This window comes from Pseudophryne corroboree, chromosome 7 (assembly GCF_028390025.1).
Source record: "Pseudophryne corroboree isolate aPseCor3 chromosome 7, aPseCor3.hap2, whole genome shotgun sequence".
Taxonomy (NCBI): domain Eukaryota; kingdom Metazoa; phylum Chordata; class Amphibia; order Anura; family Myobatrachidae; genus Pseudophryne; species Pseudophryne corroboree.
In genome coordinates this window covers 346,668,478-346,694,085 of record NC_086450.1, presented here as the reverse complement: position 1 = coordinate 346,694,085, position 25,608 = coordinate 346,668,478, and the positions used below count along the sequence as shown (strand labels likewise).

Sequence of the window (25,608 nt, the reverse complement as noted above, 5' to 3'; positions counted from 1 at the left end):
TAGTGGAGCCCTAAGCTGGTGTTAAAAATACGGGGGACCCCTACATCTTTTGTCCCCCGTATTTTTTGCACCAGGACCGGACGCAGAGCCCGGTGCTGGTTCTAAAAATACGGGGGATCCCCTGTCAATTTCCCCCCCGTATTTTTACAACCAGGATCGGCTCAAAGAGCCCGAGGCTGGTTATGCTTAGGAGGGGGGACCCCCACGCAATTTTTTTTTCTGGGTTTTTTAACCATTTTTGTGCCGTCCGAAAAGTCGAATCCAGGACGCACTTATCCGTCAATTGGTACGTTTTTTTTCGACAGCGGGACTGTCGAATCCGTTTTTAATTGAATATGTCGAATTCCAGCACCCGCCGGCCGGGATTCGACGGTCGAATTGTGTCGAAGTTAAAAACGGGCGAAAAAAAACCCGCAATTCGTCCGGAATTGCATATACCCCTATGTTTAAAATACAGAAGATCATTACCTAAGTTTCAAGAGCAAATTATATAACTTACCATTAGGAAACTGCAAGTCTTGTGTTTCGTGTGAAGGATGAACCTGAGGGATATCACAAAGTTACTATACGGTTTTTATTTCCAATGAGAGCAGTGCTATTACAGCACAAAACTACAAAAACCTTTGTTCTTTGTTTTCATAGTATTGTAAGTGAATAAGCTTTAATTTAGTGGCTGTTTACTCTCAAACACCTCTTTCTCCAGTAAATTTACACAAATAAAGTGCTGGTTTAGCAAACAACAATGAGAATATTGAAAAACCAGTTACCCACTTAACTGGCGAGGTCACATGAGCTGTGACGGCAGCTGGCTGGGCTTTCCAATGACACAGTCGCATCCCATGTGACCATGCCATCCTGCTGCACCCCCGGCGTTTAAAGGAAGACAATGTTTTGCATATGGCTTGATTAACATTTTTCACACCCACACGTCACACTTGTTTAGGGAGGATTGTCATAACAGTAATAAATAATAAACATAACCAGGCACATATGTGAATAGTATACAACAGAGGTTCTCAAACTCGGTCCTCAGGACCCCACACAGTGCATGTTTTGCAGGTCTCCTCACAGAATCGCAAGTGAAATAATTAGCTCCACCTGTGGACCTTTTAAAATGTGTCAGTGAGTAATTAATACACCTGTGCACCTGCTGAGTGACCTGCAAAACATGCACTGTGTGGGGTCCTGAGGACCGAGTTTGAGAACCTCTGGTATACAATGTCATACCTATCAAAACAGGAATTATTACAGATGTTATTGTAATCTCGTTATATATGTGCACTCTCCCTACTGTTTATCTGCACTTTACCCACTCTTTCCTTTTCGTTATATAGACCACAACCATTCAGATCCTTTATCACTTAAAGAATAACAACTATATTAACACTACAGAATACATACCTCCCAAATCTCCCAATTTTCACTGAACAGTCCTGTTTTTTTTGGGACTGTCCCACTGTCCCACCCACGAGTCACAGTGTCCTGAGGTGGACGGAGAAGCTGGGAAGCCCCTGTCACTCGCTGCTCTGCTGTAGAGTAGCAGTGTATAGTTGCGTCTATTCACGGTAGACAGAGGAACTGGGGGCATGGCCAGAAGCTCACAGAGTGCTGGACATGCGCCTCAGTGATGAAAATGGGAGGAGTGGCTCGCGATCAAGGCATTACCATGAAGTCATGCCCCCTTTTACAGAGGCCATGCCCCCTTTCAGAGAAGCCACACCCATTCTCGGGTGCGCAAAACTTTGCCACATGCAAGAGTCCCGAATCTCTAATCCTCAAAGTTGGGAGGTATGCAATATATGTATACAAATGATCACAATGCAGATATATCTTATTCAATAGATGTCTCTACAAATCTCTGCACTGGGTCCCCATAACATCTAGACTCAGTTCTGCTTACCCTCACCTACAACATTCTCAGAAACTCGTCCCTCGTACATCTCTGACCGTGTAACAAGATACACCCTGGAGGGTCAGGAACTAACCTGTCTTTGCGATGTTTGGTTTGGTGCACTTCGCTTTGTTCCATTCTGCTTCTGTGATTTCCGGAGTTCTGTCAGCAAATAGGTTTTGTCTTTTCCTTCCTACAGACAATATGAATAAAATAAATCATGCAGAGAAGCATGCAATGCTATATTATATGCTACACAAGTTACAGTCATATACAGGATCATATGACATGTTATATTACTACTAAGCATAGGCAGCATCAGGGGCGGATCCAGAACAAAATGACAGGGAGGGCACCACAATAGGGGAAGGAAGGGGGGGTTCGGCACATGTGCTCCTGTGAAAGGGGTGTGGCTTTGTAGCAAGGGGTTAGCCTCACAGAGAATGCCATACCTATGAGTCACGCCCTCGTTTTCATCACGCTGGGAGCATGGAGTACTCATATACGCAGCCACATATGCGCAGATACAGACACACATACAAAACACAGTCACGTATGCACGGACTGTCACATACAGTATACACACACAGTCACATATACACAGACAACCAGATACAGTAAACACACAGTCACATATAGTCGCATATACACACAGCCACATATGCAGTCACTTATACACCGACAGCCACATACAGTATACACACACACACAGTCACATACAGTTTACGTGTACACAGACAGCTGCATATGCACAGTCACATACTGTATACAGACAGCCAGATACAGTATACACAAAGTCACATATACACACACAGACAGCCACATACAGTACACACACACACACACACACACACACACACACACACACACACACACACACACACACACGTCACATATACAGACAGCCATATACAGTATACAGTCACATAAGCACAACCAGCCACATATATACAAACAACCACATTTGCAGCACCCACACACATATACACACAAACACAGCCACAGAATGTTAAAACATTAATACACTATGCCCCCTTCCCATTCTATTTTGGGCCACATAGTTACGGACTCTTCTATGCACCCTGCTGCATATGTGGTTGTTTGTAGAGGGTGACTGAGGAGGCTGGGGTCACAGGGAGATAGTGGGTGCCATGTGCCCACAGTGCCACATATGACCTCACAGTGCAAGATACAGATATGCCCCCACAGTGCCATGTGCCCACAGTGCCAGATATGCCCCCACAGTGCCAGATACAGATATGCCCCCACAGTGCCAGATATGCCCCCACAGTGCCAGATACAGATATGCCCTCCCAGTGCCATGTGCCCACAGTGCCAGATATGCCTTCATAGTGCCACATATGACCCCACAGTGCCACATATGACCCCATAGTGCCAGATACATATATGCCCCTACAGTGCCATGTGCCCACAGTGCCAGATATGCCCACACAGTGCCAGTCTGCCAGATATGCCCCCACAGCGCCACATATGACCCCACAGTGCCACATAGACATATGCCCCCACAGTGCTGCTTACCGTTTTGTGTGTGGAGAGCGCAGCGCGCGCTTCTCCTGCCTGCCGCTCTGCCCCTCAGTCTGGTCTCCGGCGGTGACGGCAGCGTGTACATCTCAAATCAGGTGCCGGTTCGCGAGCTCTGATTGGCTAACGAACCGGCACCTGATTTGAGTTATACACTCCGCCGTCACTGCCGGAGACCAAACTGAGTGGCAGAGCGGCAGTACTGCAGGCAGGAGGGGCGCGCCGTGATAGAGCGTGCCGTCCGTGGTCCAGGCTGCAGGCTAAAATTAAAGATAAGAAAAAATCTTCTAAATGACAGGGGGGGCACGTGCCTGGGTTCCCCCCCCCCCCCCCCCCCCCCCTGGATCCGCCACTGGGCAGCATTATACTTTATACATGATACAAGCAAAGGAAAATGTAAATGTATCTTCCCACAAGATTTTCTGATTACAGTTCATGAAACAATGGATAAATAGTCCCTGATTAAATACTAATATGACTTAGAAATAATCATTCTAACACATTATGCTCGCTCTCTCTCTATATATATATATATATATATATAGCAATTTATCACCGGCACTCCACTCAGTAAGCTGTATTGCCAGGTTGCCCTCCTTACCCACATAGCAAGTGGGATATGCAGACAGGGGGATGTTGAGGCGGCACTCCTAGGACTTCGTACTCCGATGTAGTAAAACGGCAACTAAGTACCTAAGGTACTTATACTACTTAGTAGCCGTTTTACTAAATCAGAGTACCAAGTCCTAGGAGTGCCGCCTCAACACCCCCCCCCCATTTTATATAATATATATATATATATATATATCATAGTGTGTGTGTGTGTGTGTGTGTGTGTGTGTGTGTGTGTGTGTATGTGTGTATATATATATATATATATATATAATCTGTTTAATTTTTATAGAAATTGCAAAGATATGAAATAGGAATGAGCATAGGCCATGTTGGTAGAGACCGCATACATCCAGGCGAATTTGCAGATAGTGAGTTCTGAGTCTCTTGCCTAAGTAGCACACATAACAGGAAAGACGTCATAACAATGGAAATAATAAGATTTTAAACCTACCGGTAAATCTTTTTCTCCTAGTCCGTAGAGGATGCTGGGCACTCCGTAAGAACCATGGGGTATAGACAGGCTCCGCAGGAGACATGGGCACTATAAAGAACTTTAGAATGGGTGTGCACTGGCTCCTCCCTCTATGCCCCTCCTCCAGACCTCAGTTAGAGAACTGTGCCCAGAGGAGACGGACAGTACGAGGAAAGGATTTTGGTAATCTAAGGGCAAGATTCATACCAGCCCAAACCATCCACACCGTATAACATGGAATATACGCAACCAGTTAACAGTATGCAACAAACAGTATCAGGCAAAGACTGATTTCAACTGTAACATAACCCTTGTATAAGCAATAACTATATACAAGCCTTGCAGAAAGTAGTCCGCACTGGGACGGGCACCCAGCATCCTCTACGGACTAGGAGAAAAAGATTTACCGGTAGGTTTAAAATCTTATTTTCTCTTACGTCCTAGAGGATGCTGGGGACTCCGTAAGGACCATGGGGTTTATACCAAAGCTCCAGACCGGGCAGGAGAGTGCGGACGACCCTGCAGCACCTACTGAGCAAACGCAAGGTCCTCATCAGCCAGGGTATCAAACTTGTAGAATTTTGCAGAAGTGTTTGAACCCGACCAAGTAGCTGCTCGGCACAACTGTACTGCCGAGACGCCTCGGGCAGCCGCCCAAGAGGAGCCCACCTTCCTAGTGGAATGGGCCTTTACCGAATTTGGTAACGGCAATCCTGCCGTAGAATGAGCCTGCTGAATCGTGTTACAGATCCAGCGAGCAATAGTCTGCTTCGAAGCAGGAGCGCCAACGTTGTTGGCTGCATACAGGACAAACAGTGCTTCTGTTTTCCTAACCCGAGCCGTCCTGGCTACATAGATTTTTAAGGCCCTGACTACATCCAAGGACTTGGAGTCTTCCAAGTCACCCGTAGCCACAGGCACCACAATAGGTTGGTTCATATGAAATGATGAAACCACCTTTGGCAAAAATTGAGGAAGAGTCCTCAACTCCGCTCTATCCACATGGAAAATCAGATGGCGGCCTTGTCTCACAAGAGCCCCTAATTCGGACACCCGCCTCGCAGATGCCAAGGCCAATAACATGACCACCTTCCAAGTGAGCAATTTTAATTCAACCGTCTGAAGCGGTTCAAACCAGTGAGTTTTTAGGAACCGTAATACCACGTTAAGGTCCCATGGTGCCACCGGGGGCACAAAAGGAGGCTGGTGTTATGAGCCACGGCTGTGGCTCATTCCTGTTTTGCATGTCAGTTAGGTATTTTATGTTATTCTTCTGTTTATGTTCCCCGTGGGTGTCATGGGGTGCTCGGAACTCACCCTTAAGGAGGGGATACTGTTATGAACCACAGGTAGTGGTTCATTCCTATTTTATGTTTATAAGTTGTTTCGCAGGCCAGGATTTCCCGTTGCTCTGTTTAAGAGTACTCTTGGTTGCTGCCGCTGGTGAGTCTGTGTATTTGCAGCTTGTTCCCATGTGTTCAGCCTCACCTGGCTGCTAATTGCATCTTGTCAGTTTGGAGTCATGCAACAGGGCAGCTGCATGAGATTATTAATTAGGCCTCTCTGTTATATGCTGGCTCAGTGCAATTCACAGAGGCTGGTGATATTTCTTGGTTTCCAGTCTGCTTGAGTTCTGAGCTTGTTCCTGCCAATTCCTGAGCTCCTGTGTAGCAGTGTCTGTCGAACTGCTTCCTGTGTCGATTCCTGTGTCGATTCCTGTGTCAGTCCCTGTGTCTGATCCCGTGTCCTGCCGTGAAGTGTTCCTGTACAGAAGTCCAGTGGCTTTGCCTATGCCTGGTCGAGTTTCTGGCTTCTTGGTGTCCACCGGTCTGTCGTTTGGGATTCTGCCTGTCCTCCAGTTCTGAGAGTCTGTCTCGGCAGCATTGGGGGTTCCTGTCCGTTTGCCAGTATTCGTACCGGTTCCGTGAGTAGCGGCTCTGCCGCGTCCGTCTGCCTAGGCCGCTGTATTCTGTTATTATTTCTGTCACTGGTGTTTTGCAGAGGGTTCTGCTTATGCTGTCACCGCCGGAACACAAGAGTATTGTGTCGGCGTGTGGTCAGCATTTCCTTTGTTGTTCTTTTCCTTTGGCGGCAAGCCGCACCTACATTTAGTTTTAGGCTAGTTAGTAGCCCCTGGCTTTGGTTGTTTCAGTTAGAGGGCCCCTTGTTATCACCCTGTCTCGGTACACTCTTTGTCTCTCATTAAGACCTGAGGGGGCATCGAAGTTGGGCAGACGTAATCCGCCCTTCAAACTCGGCTGCCATGGGCTCAAGCAACCATAGTCTCGCAAGAGTGTACTGACAGCACGGGCGAGACAACGGATATAGGGTGCCAGGGGCTATTCCCTTTCCATTCCCCCTTTCCCAGCATTACGTCCTGGTGCTCTGGACTCACTTCATAACATCTCCCTTGTTCTGAGCACCAGGAACCTAACAGCTGGATGTGCAGCACTCCCTTTACAAAAGCCTGGACTTCTGGGAGAGAAGCCAATTCCTTCTGAAAGAATATAGATAGGGCCGAAATCTGTACCTTAATGGAACCTAACTTCAGGCCCATATCCACTCCTGTCTGTAGAAAGTGGAGAAAACGGCCCAGATGGAAATGCTCCGTAGGAGCATCCTTGGCTTCACACCAAGAAACATACTTCCTCCAGATACGGTGATAATGTTTCGCCGTCACCGCCTTCCTAGCCTTTATCAGCGTAGGGATTACTTCTTCCGGAATACCTTTCCCAGCTAGGATTCGGTGTTCAACCGCCATGCCGTCAAACGTAACCGCGGTAAGTCTTGGAACACGCAGGGCCCCTGCTGTAACAGGTCTTCCCTGAGAGGAAGAGGCCACGGATCTTCTGTGAGCATTTCCTGAAGATCTGAATACCAGGCCCTTCGAGGCCAATCTGGAACAATGAGTATTGTCTGCACTTTTTTTCGTCTTACGATTCTCAATATTTTTGAGATGAGAGGAAGAGGAGGGAACACATAGACCGACTGAAACACCCATGGTGTCACCAGGGCGTCCACCGCTACTGCCTGAGGGTCCCTTGACCTGGCACAATACCTCCGAAGCTTCTTGTTGAGGCGTGACGCCATCATGTCTATTTGAGGAATTCCCCAAAGACTTGTTATCTCTGCAAAAACTTCTTGATGAAGTCCCCATTCTCCTGGATGGAGATCGTGCCTGCTGAGGAAGTCTGCTTCCCAGTTGTCCACTCCCGGAATGAAGACTGCTGACAGAGCGCTTTACGTGATTTTCCGCCCAGCGTAGAATCCTGGTGGCTTCCGCCATTGCCACTCTGCTCCTTGTCCCGCCTTGGCGGTTTACATGAGCCACTGCTGTGACGTTGTCTGATTGAACCAGAACCGGTAGGTCGCAAAGAAGATTCTCCGCTAGTCGTAGGCCGTTTTATATGGCCCTCAATTCCAGTACGTTGATGTGTAGACAAGCCTCCTGGCTTGACCATAGTCCCTGAAAATTTCTTCCTTGTGTGACTGCTCCCCATCCTCGGAGGCTCGCGTCCGTGGTTACCAGTCTTGAATGCCAAACCTGCGACCCTCTAGAAGGTGAGCACTCTGCAGCCACCACAGGAGAGACACCCTGGCCCTGGGGGACAGGATTATCTTCTGATGTATTTGTAGATGGGACCCGGACCACTTGTCCAGAAGGTCCCACTGAAATGTCCTCGTATGAAACCTGCCGAAGGGGATGGCCTCGTAGGCTGCCACCATTTTCCCCAGAACTCGAGAGCATTGATGAACAGACACTCTGTTTGGTTTTAGCAGGTCTCTGACCATGTTCTGGAGGTCCTGGGCTTTTTCCATTGGGAGAAAAACCCTCTTCTGTTCCGTGTCCAGAATCATGCCTAGGAATGATAGTTGAGTCGTTGGAATCAATTGTAACTTTGGCAGATTTAGAATCCAACCGTGCTGTTGTAGCACTCTCAGGGAGAGCAACACGCTTTTCAGCAATTGATCTCTCGATCTCGCTTTTATCAGGAGATCGTCCAAGTACGGGATAATTGTGACTCCCTGCCTGCGCAGGAGCACCATCATCTCCGCCATCACCTTGGTGAAAATCCTCGGGGCCGTGGAAAGCCCAAACGGCAACGTCTGAAACTGGTAATGACAGTCCTGTACAGCGAATCTCAGGTACTCCTGATGAGGATATATGGGGACATGAAGGTATGCATCCTTTATGTCTAGTGACACCATAAAATCCCCCCCTTCCAGACTGGAGATCACTGCCCGGAGCGATTCCATCTTGAATTTGAACTTTTTCAAGTACAGGTTTAGGGATTTTATATTTAAAATGGGTCTGACCGAGCCATCCGGCTTCGGGACCACGAACAGGGTTGAATAGTACCCTTTCCCCTGTTGGACTAGGTGAACCTTGATAATCACTTGCTGTTGACACAGCTTTTGAATTGCAGCTAACACTACTGCCCTCTCTGGGGGAGAAGCTGGCAAGGCCGACTTGAAAAATCGGCGAGGGGGCACCTCTTCGAATTCCAGTTTGTAGCCTTGGGATACAATTTCCATCGCTCAAGGATCCACGTCTGACAGAACCCAGACCTGGCTAAAGAGTCGAAGACGTGCCCCCACCGGTGGAGCCCCAGCGTCATGCGGTGGATTTAGTAGAAGCCGGGGAGGACTTCTGTTCCTGGGAACTAGCCGAAGCAGGCGTTCTTTTCCCTCTACCCTTGCCTCTGGTGAGGAAGGATGAGCCCCGACCTCTTCTGGACTTATGCGACCGAAAGGACTGCATCTGATATTGTGGAGTTTTCTTTTGCTGTGGGGGAACAAAAGGCAAAAAAGTAGATTTACCCGCGGTAGCTGTGGAAACCAGGTCCGCGAGACCTTCCCCAAATAAAACTTCACCCTTGTAAGGTAAAACCTCCATATGCTTCTTTGAGTCGGCATCACCCGTCCATTGGCGGGTCCACAGGGCTCGCCTAGCAGAAATCGCCATTGCGTTGGCTCTCGAACCTAGCAGCCCAACGTCTCTTTGAGCGTCTCTCATATATAAGACTGCATCTTTAATGTGACCTAAGGTCAATAAAATGGTATCCCTATCTAGGGTATCAATGTCAGCTGACAAGGTATCTGTCCAAGCTGCAACTTTGCTACATACCCTTGCCGATGCTATTGCCGGTCTGAGTAAAGCACTCGTATGTGTATAAATAGATTTTAAGGTAGTTTCCTGTCTGCGATCAGCAGGATCATTGAGGGCTGCCGTGTCTGGAGACGGTAGCGCCACCTTCTTGGACAAGCGCGTTAAAGCCTTGTCCACCCTGGGCGAGGATTCCCACCGTACCCTGTCCTGTGCAGGGAAAGGATACGCCATAAGAATCCTCTTGGGAATCTGCAGTTTTCTGTCTGGAGTTTCCCAAGCTTTTTCAAATAACTCGTTCAGCTCATAAGATGGGGGAAAGGTTACCTCAGGTTTCTTTTCCTTATACATGCGCACCCTCGTGTCAGGGACAGAGGGGTCATCTGTGATATGCAAAACATCTTTTATTGCAATAATCATATAATGAATACTTTTGGCCACCTTTGGGTGTAACCTTGCATCATCGTAGTCGACACTGGAGTCAGAATCCGTGTCGGTATCAGTGTCTGCTATTTGGGATAGAGAACGTTTTTGAGACCCTGAAGGGCCCTGTGACACAGTCAAAGCCATGGATTGACTCCCTGCTTTTTCCCTGGACTCTGCTTTGTCCATCCTCTTATGTAATAAGGTCACATTTGCATTTAAAACATTCCACATGTCCAACCAATCAGGTGCCGGCATTGCCGACGGAGACACCACAATCATCTGCTCCACCTCCTCCTTAGAGGAGCCTTCCGCTTCAGACATGTCGACACACTCGTACCGACACCCTCACACACACAGGGATATATTTATATGGAGACAGTTTCCCGATAAGGCCCTTAGGAGAGACAGTGAGAGAGTATGCCAGCACACACCCAGCGCCAACTGACACTGGAAACAAATTCCCAGATAATATAGCGCTTTTATATATATATATATATATATATATATATATATAATTATCTGTATAATTCACTCACTACACCTTACAAATGCCCCCCCTCTTTTCTGCCCTGTGTCACCCGTTTTCAGCAGGGGAGAGCCCGGGGAGCCAGCTTCTCTGCAGTGCTCTGTGGAGAAAATGGCGCTGGTTAGTGCTGTGGAATCAAGCTCCGCCCCCTCCAGCGGCGGGCTTCGGTCCCCTCAGTTTTGTAATACTGGCGGGGGATTTTTATATCTACTGCCTCCGCAGCCTATATATATGTATCTGCCAGTCCTAGAGGTTTATATTGCTGCCCAGGGCGCCCCCCCCTGCGCCCTGCACCCATCAGTGCCTGCAGTGTGTGTTGTGTGTGGGTGCAATGACGCGCAGCGTTATCGCTGTGTGCTTACCTCAGGGAAGATCTGAAGTCTTCTGCCGCCTTAGAAGTCTTCTTTCTTCATATACTCACCCGGCTTCTGTCTTCCGGCTCTGTGAGGAGGACGGCGGCGCGGCTCTGGGACAAACGGCGAGGGGAGACCTGCGTTCCGACTCCCTCTGGAGCTAATGGTGTCCAGTAGCCTTAGAAGCAGAGCCTATTAGTTAAGTAGGTCTGGTTCTCTCTCCTCAGTCCCACGATGCAGGGAGCCTGTTGCCAGCAGTGCTCCCTGAAAATAAAAAACCTAACAAAATTCTTTTTTCAGAGAAACTCAGGAGAGCTCCCTGTAATGCACCCAGTCTCCTCTGGGCACAGGAACCAACTGAGGTCTGGAGGAGGGGCATAGAGGGAGGAGGCAGTGCACACCCATACTAAAGTTCTTTATAGTGCCCATGTCTCCTGCGGAGCCCGTCTATACCCCATGGTCCTTGCGGAGTCCCCAGCATCCTCTAGGACGTAAGAGAAATATACATAAACTATGGTACAGGCAAATTAAAAACCAAGCTAAGTAGTAGTAAAAGGTGTGGAAAGTGTTGAAGAAGTAACAGTATGGGAGCGGGAGAAAAGGGGGTGAGTTGGAGGCCATCTCGGTGACCCCGATGGCTAGAGGAATGAAGGGGTAGAGAACACTCAAAATGAGGCAAACAATGAGATTTGTTAAAAATAAATAAATTATAGGACAAGGTCCAAAAAGACCTGGAAAGGATCTCTGCTGGTTGCCGAGTTACTGTACATAAGCCAATGACATAAACTTGGATATATTCTTGACACTTTTTTGTGGAGATAGGCAAATACTTTCACTAGGGCTGTCAAATGTCAGATCCTGTTCAAAAGATGTTGTCCAAAGGTTGTCTATGGGCAACGATTCTTACAAATGAAGTACAAACACAGAAAGATAGTTAACACACACTAAAGCAGGAGAAATATATTCCAGATAACAAAGAGAGCAGAAACCAGGCAGCTATAATCCAATCTAGAGATGTACAGGAGCAGCCTTACACAACGATCAGTGACCTCTGGCAGGGTGAATTGGCGGCATAGGAGAGTACGGAATACAGGTTCCTGCAACACACACTTTACCTGGCTGAGCTTGAGCTGTTTATTTTGCTTAGCACAGTTTACATCTAAAATGTATATTTTGCTAGATCTGCTTAGGGTACATATCTTAAGTAAGTAAACTCAAGTATTACGCTAGTAACTGGGCTCATTCTAAGGCTTTTTTTTTTTACTTAAAAATAGATTTTACAGTGACAGAAACTTTGATAAACTCAGCAATTTGTAATTTAGAACTAGCTGAACAAATTCCCCTGAACACACATACTCCCAAAATAAAGCATCTGGGTAATATATGTGTGCATGCAGAACACTCCATGAAGTCTCAAAGGCCATGGCCAGAATGTACCAGGCTCTGGTGATGGTCCTGAATAATAAAACTAATTGGTGCTATAAATTATTGTAAGGCAAAAAGGGTGGCCTGGCCTGGTTTGCTGTACCTTTAAGAAATTAATTTCTGGTAACTATACCACCTTGTTTTCTACAATGTTTCATCACTTATCAGCCTCAGTGCGTGCCAACACACTCAGTGTCCCGTGAGATGCCATGACTGCTGAAACTTTAATCACATATTTGGCCCAGAATGCCATGAACACAGGCCAATGTTTTTGTGCACCAATTTTAAAGATGCTCAGAGAAGTTCTCTCTGAGAAAAACTCGAGGGTCCACAGAGTGGGACAGTCCAGGGACAGACCGACTCATGTCTGCCACTGTGATAGGTGGTGACAAGCCCTGTTTTCTAATAAAAAGCTCTAATAGCATGGTGTCTAGAAGGGAAGACTTCATTATAGTTATTATCATGAGGGTTAGCAAGAGTGTGGAAAGCTTTGGTTTGCTGATGAGCAGCTCTGGAACGATGATGCCTGGACTGGGGGAGGGGTTACTTAATTACAGAGTAATTACTGAGTAGTAGTCTCTGATAACATGATATCTAGAATGTGGGACTTAATAACAATGCAATGACCGTAATGAGAGGAGATTTGGTAGTATGAGTTCCATAATGGCGGAATCAGAAGTTGTACAGCAAGAAGAGCTCAGTTTTTAAAGAATAAGACATTTTTGGGGAGGCTGTTACTGCTTGGAGGGAGGGGGTGTGACTTAGACACATGAGCAGTAGAAAAACATGGCTGTACTGTGTCAGACTACGGAAAGGCCAGAATCAGACCCTTATTGTTTTATGCACTACTGTGTAACATGGTATGAATTGAATGCGTAATGTGAGTTCAGGGCACTACTGTGTGTCATAAGAGCCAAGATAGCCTTCAACAGAATCAGTTACTCTGAACATGCATCTGACAGTGGGAGCTGTTACTATACCTGATAAATTGTTACAAATTAGGGCAAGTTCTTGATCCACCCAATACATGTTCGGGCTATCCCATACCCTGACTATTCTCAATGAGACCACACTCATTTTTCAGAGGGACTGTAGCATAAAACTTGGAGGCCCAATTAGGTATAGTGTTATTAAGTTTACTTATACAAGTCACCATTTATTAGAGTAACTGCTGTTACAGTATCTTCTTCACTATTATTTTCTTCTAGAGCTCTCCCATCAATCCTATTAATGTGAGATAATGTATGTGAGATAATGCTCTCTGAGCAAATATACAGTAAATACTAACAGTAAAATCACTGGGCGGTATTCAAATAAAATATCACACCCAATTAGGGTTGCCACCTCATCCCTTTAATTCTGGACACATATTTATTAATTACACAGGTTCTGTGGCTGATTAAAACCAGGTGAAATGAAGTCTTGAAGTCAGCCTGCCACAGACCCTGTGTAATTAATATGTGACTAGAATTAAAGGGATTAGATGGCAACGCTACGCCCAATCTCCTTTCTAAAGTGATCCCCGTTATCGCACACATACTGTAGTAATCAGGTTTAGCTGCGTAAAGGGTTAGGGCGCCTCGCTACCCCAGGGGTAGCGAGCTGAAATGATGATACCACGCCCGTCAGCAAAAACAGAACGGGTGTGGAAGGGGGTGGAAAAAATTGAATACCGCTCATTAAGTGTTGTTATGCTGTGATAGAGGACAGGGCTGATTGCTCTACAACTGTCAACTTTGTAAGATCTTCTAAAGTCTTATTCCAGCTTTATAATATGCTCTGAATTTAGATCCATACTATGCAGTTACAAAACAATACACAAATTATTTTAGCAAACTGTCATGACTGGAGAGTCTTCCCTTGGTAAGATCGGAGAACTCTGAGGATCTCCATCTCCTGAAGGTCTCCTGGTAGTGACCCCTGTACTCCCAGGGTTGAGACTCATAGAACCTACCAGCAGGTCTTCTTGCCTATAATAGCCGCTTTTCCCATAAGGCTTGATGTGCCTACCGGTACTGGGATGCCCACTAGGACTTATACCACTGACGGTAGTATGAGCTCAATGAGTACCGTAAATACACTACAGAGCAGAGGAGAGGTGGACAGGGCTAAGAGAAGGCAAACTATGGAGACAGGGCTGAGACTGAGGTACAAGAGAAGGGGAAAAGTGACGGACTGGGAGGAGGTAATACCTGACTAACAGACAAGATAATCTAACAAAAGGGAAAAGGAACATATAGCAACTGTTACATAAATAACAAGGAATGCTCCAAGCCAGTGGATGTTACTCCCCGCAACCGCAGTAACCTACACAAAGGAACAATATTACAGTTTGAAGGTGATTAGACAGGGAGAGCAGAACAGATACACAAAGAAGACAGAATGGTCCAGGCCAATAGATGTTGCCCCTGGCAACTGCAGTAACCAACAGAGAGGAGCAGTATTACTGTTGGGAGATGATAACAGTGGCAGGAGTGCTAGGTACTCGGGTGGTGATAAAGGTTTAATATCCAGTGAATAATACAATGTACACCTACCAACAGCACATGGAACATAAGCACAAACAATGAACTGGTTGCAGACAGGGGTGGTCTTCTGTATGCCGAATGTCGGGATCCCGGCGCACAGTATACCGGCGCCGGAATCCCGACACCCGGCATACTGACAACTATTCTCCCTCGTGGGGGTCCGCGACCCCCCTGGAGGGAGAATAAAATAGTGTAGCGCGCCACCGTGCCCGCAGCACAGTGTGCTCCTTTGCGCTCGCATACCGTACGACACCCGCAAATAGGGGTTCTGCAAAGCTGCAGCTGAGGAAGACAGGAAGACAGTAAACACACAAAGCTAGGCTCCCACACAGAGGTACAAGGGGCAGACAATAGGGGTTCTACCAGGCTGCAGCTGTGGAGGAATGGAAGATAGTAAACATACAATGCTAGGTTTCAAACACAGAGAGGGACACCGGCTCTCGCTGCAACTAAGCTCTATGATCAGCAAGCAGTGCAAGGCAGATTGAGGGGATAAAGTGAACAGGAGCCAATCACCAGACTCCTGCAGCCAAGCCTCCAAAGATCACTGATCCAATGCAGCTGCTACAGCAATTAAGCAGACAGAACAGAGCTGCAGACAGCACATGTAACAGTAAACAACTGGCAATTCATGTCAACGTGCTATTAATTTAAAGTAACTAAACATTCATTTATTTGAGATATACTGCACAGTACTCACATTGGCTATTTGCACAAGTAGTCTCTTCACCATTATCTTCTCTCCTTGTAAGATTTGCCAATAAAGATATGAGATAATTCTGCAACAATATTGGAAATGTTAGTAACTTTGTTGGGCAACTGTAGTTAACAACTATGATAAACATATAATTCTTTCTATCCTTTCCTCTCTCTCCTTCCTTTTTATTTTTCACTGCTGTAATTGATATTATAAAGCCTAGTTACATTTATTGTGTCATACAGACTAGTCGAATTTTCTTTTTGTTAAATTTACAATTGGTCACTTCATCGGTTAAATGGTTGAAGCGAGACAATGTCGCAATGTACTATTTCTTTTGCTATTTGACTGAATCAACATTTGTAGTTGTTCTTGTTGGAAATGTGTTTATATATATATTTTCTATGTATGACTTAAAATTTAATAAAAACAGTTTAAACAAATCATATACTTATTACAAACCCTATAAATTATGCTTGTACTGTTTGATATATTTTATCATAATATTTTTTTCTACCAAACCACCCATTCAAGGTACTGTACTTTTTTATTTCTCCTTTTGTATTTGTCTAATTAGGAGATGAATATATACAAACACTTTAGTTGTGTGTACTATATAGTTTCTGTGAAGCTGGTACTAATACCCCTTTTCCACTAAAAAACCTGGGTCTAACCGGGGTAACTAAACACGTTGTGGAGACGGCTTGAAACCCTGTTCACACCACAGGTTGGACTTGAGTTAGTAATGGGCCTTCCCTCTACCGGCACTTGGGCTGACTAGTTATGGGGGAGAATTCTATGGATTTGAGGATCCCCGTCAAGAGTGTCCCTTGACTGCGGCATTATCTAATTAACTAATTTAACTAATTTTGTGTGAGTTTACAACTCGCAACCTATTACACTGTATGTTTTCAATGTGAAAAATCTGGATGCGAGATTGCCCCCAGCAAGTAAGGGAAATGAGAGTTACATGCGAGTTTGCATGGTCTCGTAGGCTATTACATGTGTGAATTATAAACATGTGCAAGTTTAGCGCTAAACTTGCACCCTATTACATGTAGCCCAAAGTCTTGATTACAGTGAAACGCTGACATTTATTAAGAATGAAACCAGCACTTGATCCTAGCAGTTAGCCCTTTTTTGATCTGAGACTACAAATGTCTAAACAATTGCATGAATCTTATAAACAATGGATGCTGCACTGACTTACAGTCCAACAGGGTAAATAATAACCTGGTCTTAAAAATGTGTTAATTCTGAGAGCCATCCCAAAACCCATCTGTCACAACTGAGGGCCTGAGCTGACGGGAGGCAGCCTCAGTTGTAGGGGCTGAGATGTACCGGAACCTGGGAGGTTGTATCAGACCCCTGGACATGTAAGTAACATGAATAATAACTGCCCGAAGGCGTGACCACGACAACTTGGATAAAAGTCAATGATGTTTATTATGACAACTCCGCAACACAGCAGCAGTAAAAGAAAACGTAAAAGTCAGCAAAGAATAAATACAGTTCCTGAGTACTACAGGATGGCAGGAGCCACAGGGCACTGATAGTGTGAGATAGTTCTTATGATCTTCTAGATGGAAAGTCCTTACCAGGCCCGACTGTAGCAATGGAGATAACCCAGGATTGTGCCAGCTGGTGTTCCAGGAAAAGCTGGGTTGCTGAAGGTAAAACAGCTGCTGTGGATACTGGCTGGAACCAGACTGCTGTTAGCACGGAGTGGATACTGGCTGGAACCAGTTAAATAATAAATGAACTTGGGAGCGATGAAATATGAACTGAAATGTAGAACTTGAGAGCGGAGAAATAATAATACCGGTGGAGAGTGGTAAAGTGTAGAAAGGACACCGGCCCTTTAAGGGAAGCTGTACTCTGCTGGAAGCAGGTAATGTTGTAGCTGGAAACAGATGAATCCACGATGGATTGGAGAGTCAGGCTACACCGCAGGTGGAATGCTGGTGCGGGTCTCTATGGTGGAAGTCTTGAGACAGGAGCTGGAACCTGGAAGACAATCACAGGAGAGAGACAAACAGGAACTAGGTTTGACAACCAAAGCACTGACGTCTTCCTTGCTCAGGCACAGCTTACTTATACCTGCAGCAAGGAAGGGGTTGGCTAGGCAATTATGCAAATCAACAATACAAACAGCAGATTGGTGGAAATGATCAGATGACAGAATCCAAGATGGCTGCGCCCATGCAGACACTTGGAGGGAAGTTTGGTTTGTAATCCATGTGGTCTGGGAAACAGTAATGGCGGCGCCGGCCACCGGAGACGCCAGGCTGATAGATGCACATTTAACCACGCGGGCACAGCGGAGGCCGCGGCTGATGAAAACACCACTCTGACACTCTGCATGTGGAAACTCAGGAACAGCGGAATCCGGTCCTGGAACGCTGAGCCCGCCTTAGGAGGCATCTGAAGGGTAAGTAATGGCGTCCAGATACCCGGATCGTGACAGCACCCCCCCCTTTAGGAGTGGCCCCAGGACACTTCTTAGGCTTTAAAGGAAACTTTGCGTGGAAATTTCGGACCAAGGCAGGAGCATGGACGTCAGAGGCATTGGTCCAAGAGCGTTCTTCAGGACCATAGCCCTTCCAGTCAATGAGATACTGAAGTTGACCGTAACGGTGACGTGAGTCCAGGATCTTGGCCACTTCATACTCAACGCCTCGTTGAGTTTGGACTTTCGGAGTTGGTGGAAGTGAGGAATGAAACCGATTCAAGATTAGCGGTTTCAACAGGGAAACATGGAATGTCCTGGGTATTTTTAAGAAGGGAGGTAACTGGAGTCTGTAAGCAACAGGATTGATGACTTGATCAATTTTAAAAGGACCGATGTAGCGAGGTGCAAACTTCATACTGGGAACTCTTAACCTCAAATTCTTCGTGGATAACCATACCCGATCACCCACCTTGAGAGCAGGAACTGCTCGACGCTTCTTATCCGCAAACTTCTTGTACCTGAACGATGCCTTGAGCAGAGCTGATCGTACGCTCTTCCAGATATTGGCAAACTGATGCAAGGTGATATCCACTGCGGGAACAGAAGTTGCTGGAAGCGGTTGGAACTCAGGGACTTTAGGGTGGAATCCAAAGTTGGTGAAGAATGGTGTTGAAGAAGATGAAGAATGATACTGGTTGTTATGACAGAACTCGGCCCAGGGAAGTAATTGAACCCAGTCATCTTGAGAGGAGGACACATAGATGCGGAGGAAGGCCTCCAAGTCCTGATTCACCCTCTCAGTTTGACCATTGGTCTGAGGATGGTAAGCCGTGGAAAACTTTAACTTGACTTGGAGGACTTGACATAAACTTCGCCAGAATTTGGCTGTGAATTGAACTCCTCGATCTGAGATAATTTCTTCTGGAAGACCGTGGAGTCGGAAGATCTCTTGTATGAATACTTGAGCCAACTTGGAAGCTGACGGAAGACCGGTGAGAGGAATGAAGTGTGCCATCTTGGTGAACCGGTCAACTACCACCCAGATGGTATTGAACTTGTTGCACATGGGCAAATCTGTAATAAAATCCATCGACAAATGGGTCCATGGTCGACGGGGAACAGATAGTGGAACCAGTTGCCCCGCAGGCGACTGGCGGGATACTTTATGTTGAGCACACTTTGGGCAAGATGCAATAAACTCCAAAACGTCCTTTTTCAGAGTTGGCCACCAATAGGACCTAGAGATAAACTCCAGGGTTTTTTGGATACCTGTATGTCCGGCAAAACGGGAAGCATGGGCCCAATGCATGAGCTTCTTCCTTAGTGTCGGCTTCACAAAACTTTTCCCTGATGGGGGCGTAGAGTCCATCCCTACCGTGGAGAATGCCAACGGATTTATAATAGGATGCTTGTCTAAAGACTCTGACTCATTTTCTTGCTCCCATGAGCGGGAAAGGGCATCGGCCTTGCGATTCTGAGAGCCCGGACAGAACTGGAGTTTAAAGTCGAACCTGGAAAAGAAAAGTGCCCATCTGGCCTGACGAGGGTTGAGACATTGTGCGCCTTTTAGATATAGAAGGTTCTTGTGGTCTGTAAGGATGGTGATTGAATGAGAAGCTCCCTCCAACAGATATCTCCACTCCTCTAGAGCGAGCTTGATGGCTAGCAACTCCTGGTCGCCAATGGCATAGTTGCGCTCCGCTGGGGAGAACTTCCGTGAGAAGAAACTGCAAGGATGTAAATGACCATCTTTAGCCCTCTGAGATAACACCGCTCCTACTCCAACGGAGGAGGCATCCACCTCTAAGATGAAAGGAGAGTCGACGTCAGGCTGTTTCAGGACAGGTGCAGAGATGAACCTCTGTTTTAAAAGATGAAAAGCTTGCATGGCTTCTTCAGACCACTTGGACGGGTTAGCACCCTTCTTGGTGAAAGCAGTAATAGGCGCCACAATGGTGGAAAAGTCTCGTATAAACTTTCGGTAATAATTGGCGAACCCTAAGAACCTCTGGACCCCTTTGAGGGTTAAGGGTACCGGCCAATTCTGGATTGCTTGTAGTTTCTCAGGATCCATCTCTAGTCCGGAACCGGACACAATGTACCCTAGAAACGGAATGGACTTGACTTCAAAGACGCATTTCTCTAATTTGCAGTAGAGATGATTGACACGGAGACGGGACAGAACCTCCTTTACCCAGAAACGATGTTCCTCTAAATCGTTGGCAAAAATGAGGATATCATCTAGATAGACCACGACATGACGGTATAGAATGTCTCTGAAGATCTCATTGACGAAATGCTGGAAGACAGCTGGAGCATTGCTCAATCCGAAGGGCATGACGAGGTACTCATAATGTCCGTCACGGGTGTTAAATGCGGTCTTCCACTCGTCACCCTCACGGATCCGGATGAGATTGTATGCACCTCTCAGGTCCAGCTTTGTAAAGATGGTAGCTCCGCTAACTCTGTCAAAGAGCTCAGTAATCAGGGGTAAAGGATAGCGGTTCTTGATGGTAATGTCGTTCAAACCTCTGTAGTCGATGCACGGCCGCAGACCACCATCTTTCTTCTTTACAAAAAAGAAGCCTGCGCCGGCTGGAGAAGAAGAAGGTCGAATGAACCCCTTTGCTAGGTTCTCCTTAATGTATTCCTCCATAGAATGCGTCTCGGGGAGAGACAACGGATAAGTTCGGCCTCGAGGTGGAACCTTCCCTGGAACGAGATCAATCGGGCAGTCCCATTCTCTATGAGGAGGAAGGATATCAGCAGAAGCTTTACTGAACACATCCGTGAAATCTTGATATGGAGGAGGTGGAACATCAGACGACCTGGGGGAGGAAGAACAGACAGGCAACACTTTAAACAAACATGTCTTAGTACAGGAGGAACCCCATGCCAGGATTTGCGTAGTCGTCCAATCAATTGTAGGATTGTGAAGACGGAGCCATGGAAGGCCCAGGACCACAGGATGTGTGGCTCTTGGAATCACTAAAAGTGAAATAAGTTCGGAATGAAGAACTCCCACTCTCAGACGAACTGGTAGAGTCCTTAGAGAAATAACTGTATCAAAAATTTTACTGCCATCCACAGCAGTTAAGGAAAAGGACGAAGGAAGTCTCTCGGTGGGTAGGGACCACCGTTTAACATAGGCTTCGGTAATAAAGTTCCCAGCTGCTCCGGAATCCAGGAGGGCAATGACGTTCTGATAACGTTGAGCAACTTGAAGCGAGACTGGGAGGTTACAATCTTGAGGAGATGGAGAGGAGATCATTACTCCTAGCCGGCCCTCTCCTTGGCGAGCTAGGATTTGGAGTTTCCCGGACGTTTGGGACAGGCATTAATGGTGTGAGACGGAGCTGCACAATACAAACAGAGAAACTCGGAGAGACGTCTTCGGCGCTCAGCAGGAGTTAAACGGGAACGGCCAATTTGCATGGGTTCATCTTTAGTTGGTGACAGTTGGCGAGGAGGAGGAGCAGAAGATTTTGGAGCAGATGATCTTCCACGCTCAGTTGCTCTCTCTCTGAAACGTAAGTCAACTTTCGTACAAAGTGAGATTAACTCATCTAACTTGGAGGGTAAGTCTCTGGTAGCTAACTCATCTTTAATACGCTCGGATAAACCATGCCAGAATGCAGCATACAGGGCCTCGTCGTTCCATGCCAGTTCGGATGCCAGGATCTGGAACTGTATAAGATATTGTCCTACAGTATGTGATCCCTGGCGTAAACGGAGAATCTCAGACGAAGCTGAAGTTACCCGGCCTGGCTCGTCGAAGATGCGCCTGAATGTTGACACGAATGCAGTGTAAGAAGATAGCAGGGTGTCGGACCTCTCCCATAACGGTGATGCCCAATCAAGGGCTGAGCCACTGAGAAGAGAAATAATGTAGGCAATTTTTGTACGGTCACTGGGGAAATTGCCAGGTTGTAGCTCAAACTGAATCTCACACTGGTTGAGAAATCCCCTGCAGAATCTTGGAGATCCGTCAAATTTTGCTGGCGTTGGAAGATGAAGACGTGGAGCAGAAATGGGTAAGGTGGGTGGGGTTATAGCTGGAGTCACTGTGGTTGACGCACCAGACGCGCCTGATCCACGGAGAGTTGTCTGAATCCCATCCAGCCGAGTAGAGAGATCCTGGAGACATCGGATGATGTGGCCCTGTGCAGCCTCCTGATGTTCTAGTCGGGCTGCCAGTTCTTGCATCGGCCTGGCCGCTTGATCCTGGTCTCCGGCTGGATTCATTAGGTCAGTGCTTACTGTCACAACTGAGGGCCTGAGCTGACGGGAGGCAGCCTCAGTTGTAGGGGCTGAGATGTACCGGAACCTGGGAGGTTGTATCAGACCCCTGGACATGTAAGTAACATGAATAATAACTGCCCGAAGGCGTGACCACGACAACTTGGATAAAAGTCAATGATGTTTATTATGACAACTCCGCAACACAGCAGCAGTAAAAGAAAACGTAAAAGTCAGCAAAGAATAAATACAGTTCCTGAGTACTACAGGATGGCAGGAGCCACAGGGCACTGGTAGTGTGAGATAGTTCTTATGATCTTCTAGATGGAAAGTCCTTACCAGGCCCGACTGTAGCAATGGAGATAACCCAGGATTGTGCCAGCTGGTGTTCCAGGAAAAGCTGGGTTGCTGAAGGTAAAACAGCTGCTGTGGATACTGGCTGGAACCAGACTGCTGTTAGCACGGAGTGGATACTGGCTGGAACCAGTTAAATAATAAATGAACTTGGGAGCGATGAAATATGAACTGAAATGTAGAACTTGAGAGCGGAGAAATAATAATACCGGTGGAGAGTGGTAAAGTGTAGAAAGGACACCGGCCCTTTAAGGGAAGCTGTACTCTGCTGGAAGCAGGTAATGTTGTAGCTGGAAACAGATGAATCCACGATGGATTGGAGAGTCAGGCTACACCGCAGGTGGAATGCTGGTGCGGGTCTCTATGGTGGAAGTCTTGAGACAGGAGCTGGAACCTGGAAGACAATCACAGGAGAGAGACAAACAGGAACTAGGTTTGACAACCAAAGCACTGACGTCTTCCTTGCTCAGGCACAGCTTACTTATACCTGCAGCAAGGAAGGGGTTGGCTAGGCAATTATGCAAATCAACAATACAAACAGCAGATTGGTGGAAATGATCAGATGACAGAATCCAAGATGGCTGCGCCCATGCAGACACTTGGAGGGAAGTTTGGTTTGTAATCCATGTGGTCTGGGAAACAGTAATGGCGGCGCCGGCCACCGGAGACGCCAGGCTGATAGATGCACATTTAACCACGCGGGCACAGCGGAGGCCGCGGCTGATGAAAACACCACTCTGACACTCTGCATGTGGAAACTCAGGAACAGCGGAATCCGGTCCTGGAACGCTGAGCCCGCCTTAGGAGGCATCTGAAGGGTAAGTAATGGCGTCCAGATACCCGGATCGTGACACCATCTACAGAGACCAAGAACTAGTGCTAAGGTTAGCCATACAGTATGTAATACCCCTTTTCCACTAGCTAAATTTACCTGTGTTTTTGCATGGGGGCGCGCATCAACATGGGTTTTTAGTAAGTGGAAACGGCTCAACATGGGTTGAGTGACCCTGGAATCCTACCCGGGTAGCTACCTGGGTTGAACACGGTAACACGGTAATGACCCGGGTAATTGTGCAGTGGAAATGGTCATTACCCGTGTTTTCAGACTGAGTAACGAGTGACATCAATAGCTTTTACAAAGCTTACCCGGGTTAAGTGGAAACAGATCCGACCCGGAAATAACCCGTGTCGAAGTGCAGTGGAAACGGTGGGGCCGACACGGGTTGTAGCCGGGTTAAACATCCTGGATCAGACCTGGTACTCAGGTGGAAAAGGGGTATAATTTTTCCCTGGGGTACTGTTTTTTTTTTTTTTCCCTGCTACAAGAAAAGTACTTATTTCAGTGTTTAGGCTGCAATGTTTCCCAATCAAATTCCAGACGATCAAACAGAGGGGCAGATGTATTAAGCCTGGAGAAGTGATAAAGCAGTAATAAAGAAGTGATGAGTGGTAGGTGATAAAGCATTAGCCAATCATTATGGATTTGAAAAATGACAGTTAGGAGCTGACTGGCTATACGTTATCACCTTGCACTTATCACTGCTTTATCACTTCTTCATCCCTTCTCCAGGCTTAATACATCTGCCCCATTATTCCCAGGAATGTAAACTTCAGGGTTGGATGAAAGCAATTCTTGGTCCAGTGTGTAATAATAAAGTTCATGGTGAGTTCCGGTCTATTAGGATGTGGTAAAAAAAAAAATTGAGGACATTGGGGGTCATTCCGAGTTGATCGCTAGCTGCTGTTGTTCGCAGCGCAGTGATCAGGCTAAAAATTTCCATTTCTGTGCATGCGTATGCACCACAATGTGCACGCGCGACGTACGGGTACAAAGTCCTTTGTGGTTTTGCACAGGTTCTAGCGACGTTTTCATTTGCAGTGGCGGCCGCAAGAAGAGTGACAGGAAAGGGGCGTTTCTGGGTCTCAACTGACCGTTTTCAGGTAGTGCTTAGAAAAACGCAGGCGTGCCAGGGAAAATGCAGGCGTGTCTGGGCGAACACTGGGCGGGAGTGTGACGTCAAAAGCCAACCCTCCAACGTTAGAATCAACGCACACGAATAGTAAGTTAAGGGCTGGTCTTGTTTTGCACAAAATGTTTTTGCAGGCGCTCTGCTGGACAGGCGTTCGCACTTCTGCAAAGCAAAAATACACTCCCCAGTGGGCGGCGACAATACGTTTGCACGTCTGCTAAAAACTGCTAGCGAGCGAACAACTCGGAATGGCCACCATTATCCAGAAGATCAAAAGTTTGAAGGCCTTGTATTCAGAATAACTGTGAGGAGCTTGGAAATTGTCCTTAGAGAAGTTGCCATGTTATGGATGATGTTTATATTGTAAACTTCTTTTTGCTCAAAAGCTAAGGAATTATTTTGCCCCTTGAATATTGGGATACGTAGATAGACATCCTTCTGATGCTACTTGGTTAGCCTACCAATCTGATGTTGTGTCACCCCTGTATGTGTGTCCCTTCCCTTTAGAATGTATGGTTTCACGTGCAGGGCCCTCTTCCCACGTGTGCTTTTATGTCTCTTACATAACCTATCTATTTTTTAATACTCCCTTTGATGGCACCAAATCCCTCAGTTTTCTGCCACCGTGATACTTATTTCAGTGTTATTTGCTGACGTGGCCATGTTTATATACCCTGTACTTGTCCTATATTGTCTTGTACTGTAAGGGTGTGTACACACGGTGAGATCCTTGCTATGTCCTATTTTTACTTGCGATTTCCCTTGGACTCCCCGAAGGCCAGATAGGACAGATTTTGACTAACTTTTCTTGAGATCTGTACTATGTGTGCTTACGATTTTGGCTTATGTGAGATTTTGGCTTATGTGAGATGTCATTGACATGTGAGAAGAACTAGATAGTACACCGATCTAGCAAGGATTGACTTGCCTGCACAGTCTATCTTTTCTTGCGATGCCGACCTGGCGGGACCGCGCTTCGGGATCGCAAGGTGACTTTCACCTTGCGATCTG

General features: G+C 46.7%; 1 protein-coding gene across 3 annotated transcripts in view; it reads right to left on the bottom strand.

Annotated features, from left to right (window-relative positions):
- The window catches only part of TMC5 (transmembrane channel like 5), a 383,751-nt gene that overhangs the window by 20,892 nt on the left and 337,251 nt on the right, over positions 1-25,608 (bottom strand). For all 3 annotated transcript variants that reach the window (XM_063934401.1, XM_063934400.1, XM_063934399.1), the window contains 3 exons: positions 15,586-15,664; positions 1,986-2,084; positions 500-542 (listed from right to left, as the gene is read on the bottom strand). In XM_063934401.1, coding sequence (XP_063790471.1) covers positions 500-542; positions 1,986-2,084; positions 15,586-15,664 — 221 coding nt within the window. The remainder of the gene's footprint in view (positions 1-499; positions 543-1,985; positions 2,085-15,585; positions 15,665-25,608) is intronic.